We start from the raw sequence: 8,922 nt of genomic DNA, 5'->3' as shown, positions 1-8,922 counted from the left end.
TCCCTCCCTTCCTCCATCCTGTCCTGTCCCTCTGTCTGTGTGTGTCTCTGTCTCCTGTCTGTCTCTGTCTCTCTGTCTCTGTCTCTCTCTTCCCTAATTTTTCCCACTCCTCTTCTTCTCCACCCACCTCTGCACATCCATTCTCCTCCCCGTACAGAATTGAATTAGGTCAAAAAGCGCGGGGCATTCCACGAGGAGGAAATTGAGTGTCCTTCCACCAGACCTAGTCTGATTCGCTTTGCTTGAGAGCGTCGAGGCTTTCACCGGTGCCAGTTTCTGGAGACATGGGAGGACCCTTCACAGTCTGGGCCAGGGTGCCCCCGCGGCGGGTGCTGTACGCTTCAGAGCCCGTAGCCTCCAGCAGCTTGGCCACAAAGCCCACGCCAGCCGAGCGCAGGAGGCTGCCGCCAGCGCACGCGTACAGCAGCGGATTCACGCTGCTGCTCAGGAAGGCCAGCGCAATGCAAACGTGGCGGGCTTTTGTCAGCTCTGGCAGGGACTGGTCTAGCGTCCCGGCCAGCGCGCGGCTTCCCTCGATCAGGCCCACCACGTGGTAGGGCAGCCAGAAAGCCGCGAAGGCCAGGATGATGAGCGCCACCAGGCGGCCGGTGCGGCGGCTGCGGCGGAAGCGGCGCAGGCGCAGCCTACGGCTGATGTCGGAGTAACTGCCCACCACGACCAGGAAGGGCACCACAAATCCTGTGAAGGCCTCAAAGAACATGTGAAAGGCCTTGTGCCTGTCGCTGGGATAGTTCGGGACGCACACCTCCACCTCCTTGAGCACCTGCACCGTTCGGAACGCTAGGACTGGTGTGGCCAGCAGGAAGGATGCCACCCAGATGCCTGCCAGTAGCCACCGGGCAGCTGCCTTGGTGCGCACCTTCTGGGACAGAAAGGGACTGGCCACCGCCAGGGAGCGGTCCAGACTCATGGCTGTGATGAGCAGGATGCTGGCGTACATGCTGACTCCACAGATGTAGTGGCACAGGCGGCAGCCAGCCAGTTTAAAGCTCCAGGCGCGCCGGGCCAGGAAGTGCAGGAAAAAGGGAGCGGTGAGCAACACGGCCAAGTCAGCCAGGGCCAGGTTCAGCACCATCAGGGCAGTGACAGACCGCTTCCGCATCCTTTTCAGGATGCTCCACACTACAAAGGTGTTGCCTGGAAGCCCCACAGCCATCGACACAGACAATAGGATCATAGCCAACAGAGGTATGAAGGTGGCACCTCCTGAGGAGGGGCCTGGACGGCTTGTAGTGTTCGTGTCCATCACAAGGACCTGGAGAGTGAGGGTGGACATGTATGAGAGTAGAAGCCAAAGCCCTGGGTACACCTAGCCTGAGTACTCCGGATTATTTCCAACCTTAGAAGCACCGGAGGCCTCTCCAAAATATATTACCCCCACCACTGCCAACTGATCTGTCTTAAGGCAGCCTGGACCTGGCATGTGGCACATGCCTGAAATGCCAGCAACCTGGGAAGCCGAAGTGCTGGGAGGATCACAAGTTAATGTCCGGTCTAGGTAACGAACTTAGTGAGACCCTGTCTCAAAATAAAAAATAAAAAAGTGCTGGGGATGTTGTTCAATGTAAAGTCCCTTGTTCAATACCCCCCCAGGGGGGATCTAGTTGAGTACAAAGATAGTTTCCTAACTGGGCCGTGGGGCCCCTTCCTGACCACAGACCTAATTGCAAAATATCCAGCAGCAGCCGTAACAACAGAAGCAGTAGCGGCAGCAACAACATTTACAGATCTTTCCAACCTCCTTCCCTTAAGTAAAGACCCCAAACCCAGAAGCAGATTGGGAGACTTCACTCACCAAAGGTACACCCTGTGAAAGGTTCACTCCTCTGTTCCAGCCTTTAGTCCCTTGGTCCCACTGACTTCTTCCCAGCACCCACCCACTCTCCCCAAGGATATCAGGGAGGGCCAGGAATAAAAGCATTGGGAGAAGTTACTGGACAGGCTCTGAGGGCAAATCCTCACAATTCCTTTATAGTGGTTATGGTTTCTTTGGAGATTCTTTGGCACCTTCTTTCATAGCTGTACCTGGTCCCTCCCCCACCATCATCTCCACCCCTACAGTACTTACAAGTTTTGCCAGACACCGGTTGGAAGCTGGTGGCAATCTCAGGTCAGGGCTAGGTGGTATAGCTGATCACTTGATCTGTCCCAGTGCCAGGGGGTTGGCCCTGGGTCTGGGTGCTGTCAGCTAAGTTGGACAGAGAGGAAGTTTCACAGAGCAGGAGAGGGGGAAGTGGCATCTTGCTAAGGGTGGGGCTGAAACCCCCACTCCTCCTTCACTAGGAGGGGGCTAGTCTTTCTGTTCCAGGCAGCCCCACCGGGTGGGGCCAAATGAGAAAGCCTTGGAAGGAGCAATGAGAGGGAAGAGGGGTGTGGAGAGTGAGTTGGCTGGGGCGTGGTCTCAAGATGCAGGTGTAGACTGGAAAAATGAACAAAGTAATGAATTGCATCATGGGAGAAAGAGGAAAAGAACCTGGAGGGCATAAAATGAGAGCCTAGAATACTGGTATATCCAAAACTATTTTTTCTTTATATTTTACATAAAAATGTGTGTATACCATAGATCTTTAGATTAATGGGAAATGTAAATTGAAGTTGTAACTAGGTTCTGGGTCAGGGTGTAGGGTAGATAACATCATGATTTAAAAAGCGCATGTCAGTAAACCAAAAGGGACAGCACCTTACTCTTGGCTTCGGTTCAAACCACCATCAGGGTTGCAGGGGAGGAGGGCATCTCTTTGCACCTCCTCTCCCTACTATACCTAAAAAGATTGGTTCTCCAAAGCAACTTGTTCTCCATTCTCTTTTGTAGAAGCCAGTGTCTTAAGTGGCTGGAACACCACACAGAATACCAATGCCTTCACTTTCTCCCACCCACTCACCTTGTGCTTGCCCATGTAGTTACCCTGCTGAGTTTAGATCTAGGCACTGAGTGCCAGGCAAGCAGATCAGCACCTACATCTCACAGCCTTAGGTGGTCCAGCTCCACCTCTGACAGACAAAGGAAGTGGAGGCTGAGCTGAGCATGAGGAGAAGTGAGGGGGATGGGCAGTGACACTTCCTACCAAGAATCCAGGAGTGTGGAAAGAAAAGAAGCCTCTCTGCATGGAAGGATGTCTTTTTTCTCTGCCTCCCTGCATGGAAGGATATCTTTTCCTCTGTCTCCATGTGTGGAAGGATGTCTTTTTTCCTTGAAGTCTCCTGTGGAAGCTAAGAACTAAGAATCTCTTCCTCCAGTCTACCATAAGCCTTCCTGCTTCTTTCAATCCTGTCACTTCACAGGAAAGATGCAGGGCATAATGGTGGCCACTGAAGTCCTTTACACTTTCCAGCTCCTCCACTTGCTCCAAGTTGAGAAAAACCAGAGCAGAGTTGACCCAGTAACTGTCAGGCAGAGGATATGATGAAAAGAAATGGGGTGAAACCGCAGCAAGAATTGAAGGGTAGTTGAGGAAGGACTTTCTGACTGTCTGGGTGTGTAAGCTGGGGAATGTGTCACAGAGTAAGCCAGTGAACCTTTGCCCCAAGCACCAGACCAGGAAAAAAAACCTTCATTTGGAGATAGAATATTCCAGCTTACAGCTTCAGGATCAACCCAAAGCCCAGAACCTGAAGCTTCAGAAAGAGAGGGGTTACGCCTCCTTTCTCAAGCAGCTCCCCACCTCATCTATCTAAAGGGCCTTTCTTCCTCCATCAGGAAGAGGTACTCAAGGGCTGGGGATATGGCTCAGAGGCACAAGCACCTGCCTAGAAAACACAAGGTCCTGAGTTCAATTCCTGGTACCTAAAACAAAACAAAAATATCCTCAGGAAGAGGTACTCTAAAGATACTCCCTGATCCCTTGGTTCAGAGCTCCTCCAACCTCAGTTTTGGTGATCCTGGCATGTCCCTGAGTTCTAGGTTTCCTTTTCTCTCTTTACCTCTGCCTGGAGGTCGTAAACAGTCAGTCAGTCAAACAAGTTACTAAAGCAGAGCCTGGGTTGATGGCTAGAGTAACCATCCAGGTGCCAACTATCTCTGGCTGCTGAAAGACTAACAGAGGTTTTCAGTGCTAAATCTAAGAAAGTTCTAGACTAAATGGGATGCCTTGGTTATATATGTGCCTGTGAATGCCCCTTGAAAAGATTCTCATAATATGCTCCCCAAATCCAAAGTGTCAAGATCCAGAACAATTTTTAGGTCTAACAAAGGAAAGAGATTCCAAAAGGTAAAGATTAAGAAGTATTGGAGAAGGGGTTATGAATAGCAAGCAGTCTTTTTTTTTTTTAATTTAGTTTTTTTTTTTTTCCAGAACCAGGGATTGAACTCAGGCCCTTGCACTTGCCAGGGAAGCGCTTATTCTACTGAGCCATCTCCCGGGTGCAAGTAGTCTTGAGAAGAGGCAAAGCTTAGTAGAAAGAAGAGAGATGTGTACCTTCCTGAGAAATTATTCCTGTTTTCCCAATATGCTGGCCATTCACTGTGCTCCCTTCATTCCCAATCCCCATTCATCCCAGGGGCACTTTTAAAAAGTTTGCCCAGGAGTGGGGTAGTCAGGTGGTCAGGTAAGTCTTTGACTCTCAAACCCCTACACCACTATCCACTCCTTGTGTGCCTCTCTCCCACTGTACCAACCACAAGACAGGCAGGAACACTTCTTTTCAAATTTCATTGATTTACCTTCTCCTTTCTAACCAGTTTCTTTCCCCCACAAAACTCTTATAGACCCCAAAGAATTGATCTCATCCTTATCTCCACCCAAACTCCCATACCTTTCCTTCCTCCTTCTCTTTTTATTTCCAGAGTGGTTCTATAGATACATCTAGGGGAACAAGGCCACCCAGATTGGAGAAGACAGGTCAGGATGCCACTGTACTGTCCCACCCTGAGAAGCAGATGGCTTCAGGACAACTCAAGCATGATGAACCACCAAAGGGAGCACACTTAAACCACCGGCTAGTGGCTTCCCAGTGTATTTCATAAGAGCTACTGGAAACAGGTGAGCAATGCAACACATGGGTGCATGCCAATCTCCAGGAACAGGATACTTTTAACAGAGGTCATTCACCCTCACAATCCCTCAGTTTGGAGGAATCTGGGCTTGTCCAATGTGAAAGAATCCTGCTCAGCCAAATCCAAGCTGTATTCAGAGGAGGGTCCCCAAATGCCCCAGGGTGGTGAATTCCAGGGGCAATGGCAAGTTTTAGGGAAGAGCAGGCCCGGTGCAGGGATCAGTGTCAAGAGTCCCATTCTTGACTGCCCCTCTTTAGGCCAACCCCGGGGTCTCCATTGCCTCCAACCAGCTCCACTACTTTTAGCCGAGGATTAGTTCGGAGCTCCATGGTGCCTTCTCTGGAGCGGCTGCCCCCTCGGGCTTCCCAGGAGCCCTCGAAGAGTCGCGTGAGGAAACGAGGACCAGAACGAGGCAGCAGATCCCTGGCGGTGAAGACGTAAAGAACTGGGTTGACGCTGGAGCTGAAGAAGGCCAAGGCCGTGGTTCCAGCCCTCGCTGCCTGTCCGGCCCCGCCCAGTCTCGCCAAGACTCCTTCTGGTGGAGCCAGTGCAGCCATAGCTTGCAGAAGATTGACCGCGTGGTAGGGGGCCCAGAGCAAGCCGAAGGCCAGCACGATAACGCTCACCAGCCTACCCACCCGTGCACTGTGCCGCCCAGAGCCCCAGCGGGCACTCCACAGCCGCACCAGAGTCACGCTGTAGCAGACCAGGATTAGCCCAAAAGGAAGCACAAAGGCCGTCAGAGTCTCCAGGCTCAGGTGCACAGCGGCGTGGGTGGGTGAAGGGTGGCACAGCTGGCACACACGGTTGCCCCAGAGGTGACGGTAGACGGCAGCAGGGACAGCGAGTAGCAGGGCAGCCAGCCACACTGCCAGCAGCAGGTAGCGGGCCAGGGCCGGGCTGCGCAGCCGGGGCGCCAGGAAGGGGCGGGTGACTGCGAGGCAGCGCTGCAGGCTGAGCAGGCAGGTGAGCAGCACGCTGGCGTACATGCTGAGAGCGCACGCGTAGTACACTGCCTTGCAGCCCGCCTGGCCCAGCGGCCAGGTCTGCCCCACCAGGAAGGCCACGAAGAGCGGGGTGAGCAGCAGCACCGCGCCGTCAGCCAGCGCCAGGTGCAGCACGAGCGTGGCCGCCAGCGGCCGTCCCCGTGCGGGACGCCAGCCCGCTAAACTCCACACCACGAAGCCATTTCCGGGCAGTCCTAGCAGTGCGGCCAGCAGCAGGAAGGCAGTGCCTGTGGCTCGTGAAGCTTTCCAGCTCAGCAGCGTCTCGTTCCCGGGGGGACTGTAGCAGCCGGTCATCCTTCATCTCCTACAGGGGGCTGGAAAGGGCCACCGAGGTCATGGAGGGGTGGGGCCGAGGCCACAATGCTAGGTGAGAAGGGACTAGGCTCCCTACACCTCCCTCCACTTCCCTGTAACCTGCTGCTTGCTCTCTGGGAGCCTTTATGTCTTCCGGGACCCTGAGCCCCAATTCAACCATGACTCCTCAGAACCCAGAGCACCTGCTCCCTGCCAGATGACTGCCTACAATCCTGGCACCTTCCCAGAGCCCAGCAGTACCCAGGCCACAATCCTCACACCAGGATCTAGCCTGTCCCCTTCTTCTTGGGTCAGCCCTATTCTTCATACGTCAGGGTAAAAGTGGGCAGTGAAGGGGCACAGACAGATAGATCTACTTACTCAGCTGGGAGCAGGCAGTGCTGTTGGTCTGCAGGAGGCCTGGGAAAGCTGAAAGGTGCAGCACAGAGGGTGAGGCTCCTGCTTCTGTGACTATTACAGAGGGTGAGGTGAGAATAGTGAAGGACAAGACAGGGCTCATCCTGGCCCTTTCCCGGAGCCCCTCCCTCATGTGATGCCTTCTCATCACTAACAGGCCCAGGCCTGTGGAAACCTGCTTCCCTAGAAAACAGGGTAACGCTGAAGGGGTAAGTTGCCCTAGAAATTAAGGGGAGTAGGAGCACTCTGCTGAAGGCTGACCCTAGGCCCCACTTGGGCTTCTGTCACTCCTCCCTCTTTTCCAGTCCTTCTGATCCACCTTCTGCAGCACTTGTGTTCTCTAGGCTCCATGGCCAGTATTTGGCACAGAAGTTGACCCAAACAATTCACTCTTCCAACTGCTCTCTCTGTGCCTGACCTCAGCTTCCTGGCTCTGCCAAGCCCTTGGCTTCCTTAGTTCCCAGCCCACCTTCTCCCATTTCTTGCTTTGGGCCCTGCCCTCCACCCTCCACTCTCCTGGCTCTCACTAGGTTGTCAATGTAAGGTGGTTTTTTGTTTGTTTGTTTGTTTTGTACCAGGAATCAAACTCAGGACCTCATGCTTGCCCAGCAGGTGCTGTGCCACTGAGCTATGTCCTCAGCCCCACAGCTTTTAAGGCTCAGTTCTAGGCCCTGGGGAAACAAGGAGTGTGGAGTTAAAAGGAGCTCTTGACCTTGTTGGGAAGTCTTGTCATAACCATAAGATGACATGATGAGATGACACCACGGCACAAGGAGACAGGAAAGAGTACGGGGTACAAACATTGAAAAGAAGCCTCTGTTCTTGGAGAATTCAGACAAAGCTTGGACATGAAGATACTTGAAAGAGACCTGGAAGGTAGAGTGGCAAAAGGAAAAGAAAGGCCTCTCTGTCCAGCCAACAGCCAGAACTGAGATTTCTTGGGACCAAGAACACCAGAACCACTGTTTTAGTTTGTGTTCCTCTAAAGCAGACCTTGAAATGAAGGTGTAAGTACTCTTGTACCCAGGGTGTCAGCTCAGCTCAGGAAGAGGAGTAAGAGAAAAGAGGAAAGCCAAGAGGAGTGTCAGCTTGTTCCATTGTAGCCACTGGAAACTTCAAAGAAGTGTAGAGGATACCCATTGTTTCAGGACTGCCACTGAGGCACTGACACCCCTATACTTCACCCTTGTACTTTGAGGGGTTAAGGAACAACAGCTTCCACTAAAACAAAGCACCTTCCACATGGGCCAAACTCATAATGGCTGTGATTCCAAGTGGTGGCAGGGAAGCTCCCACAGGAGTGTCCCAGACATCCCCAGATAGGATCAGTTGGGATTCTGAAGAAAAAAGCTCTTTCCATGTATGGGCAGCATTGTATCCTTGTGAGTAACGGGGAGAGGAAGGTATGGTCTACCTTCCTCCTGCCAGAGTTTTTGTGAGGGTCTAAGAAATCTGGCTCAGGCCTGGGGCTAGTTTCTTTCAGTGTTTTGGTCAACAACATGAACACTGTTATCAATGCCAGGAGTATTCAAGGTCCCTCCTGTGCTCAAGCCCGCATGACAAATACAGCTGCCTGGGTCATAGGATGGTCAAGGTCTTCTATATTTACTTTCTTTTCCTTTCCTTTTTTTTTTTTTTTTATCTTTGAGACATGGTCTCACTATGCAGCTCAGGCTGGCCTTAAGCCCTTAAGCTCACTTTGTAGAACAGACTGGTCTCAAACTCACAGCAATCCTCCTGCCTTAGACTCCCAAATGCTGGGATTACAGGTATGCGCCACCACACCCGGCTTGTGTTTCATGTTCAGTATACAGAAAACGAGCAAAGGAAGCAAAGATGGTGCACATCTGAGGCGTGCACTGTGATTCTGAGCTTCACTGCTGCAACTCAAGTCAGAGATGAGATCTAGGATACCAAAAACTAAAGTTCTGAGGCCTGGGCCGGGAGATGGCTCAGTGGAATAAGTGCTGGTCTGGCAAGTGCAAGGTCCTGAGTTTGATCCCTGGTACCACCAAAAAATAAAGTTCTGAGGCCTTCAAAGGACACCTCCTGACTCACTCACATCTTTTTCACATTCATATGTTGGCAAAAGGAAAGAGAAAAGGTGAATATTCCAGTATCATTGAGCAGAAAGTTCTGGCAAATGAAGCCTGAGAAATGTGGAGCCAGACCCTCTCCAACCAAGAAGAG

The 8,922-nt window shown here is 52.2% G+C and overlaps 2 protein-coding genes across 2 annotated transcripts; both read right to left on the bottom strand.

The window, feature by feature from the left end:
- Nucleotides 1-23: 23 nt before the first annotated feature.
- On the bottom strand, nucleotides 24-2,337 carry Ltb4r (leukotriene B4 receptor). The gene is made up of 2 exons (XM_004647470.2): nucleotides 2,090-2,337; nucleotides 24-1,276 (listed from the first exon to the last, which is right to left on the bottom strand). Exon 2 carries the CDS (start codon nucleotides 1,265-1,267, stop codon nucleotides 224-226), a length of 1,044 nt encoding a protein of 347 aa, XP_004647527.1. The 5' UTR covers nucleotides 1,268-1,276; nucleotides 2,090-2,337; the 3' UTR covers nucleotides 24-223.
- A 2,648-nt stretch (nucleotides 2,338-4,985) lies between these two features.
- On the bottom strand, nucleotides 4,986-6,817 carry Ltb4r2 (leukotriene B4 receptor 2). The gene is made up of 2 exons (XM_004647469.2): nucleotides 6,697-6,817; nucleotides 4,986-6,335 (listed from the first exon to the last, which is right to left on the bottom strand). The coding sequence occupies exon 2, from the start codon at nucleotides 6,313-6,315 to the stop codon at nucleotides 5,239-5,241; it is 1,077 nt and encodes a 358-aa protein (XP_004647526.1). The 5' UTR covers nucleotides 6,316-6,335; nucleotides 6,697-6,817; the 3' UTR covers nucleotides 4,986-5,238.
- Nucleotides 6,818-8,922: the final 2,105 nt, after the last annotated feature.

Source organism: Octodon degus, unplaced genomic scaffold (assembly GCF_000260255.1).
Source record: "Octodon degus isolate 3935 unplaced genomic scaffold, OctDeg1.0 scaffold00307, whole genome shotgun sequence".
Lineage (NCBI taxonomy): Eukaryota > Metazoa > Chordata > Mammalia > Rodentia > Octodontidae > Octodon > Octodon degus.
This window is presented reverse-complemented; position numbering and strand designations above follow the sequence as displayed.

Excerpts from the sequence above, each read along its gene's own strand:
- Ltb4r2 (XM_004647469.2), bottom strand. The coding sequence starts at position 6,315 with ATGACCGGCTGCTACAGTCCCCCCGGGAACGAGACGCTGCTGAGCTGG.
- Ltb4r (XM_004647470.2), bottom strand. The coding sequence starts at position 1,267 with ATGGACACGAACACTACAAGCCGTCCAGGCCCCTCCTCAGGAGGTGCC.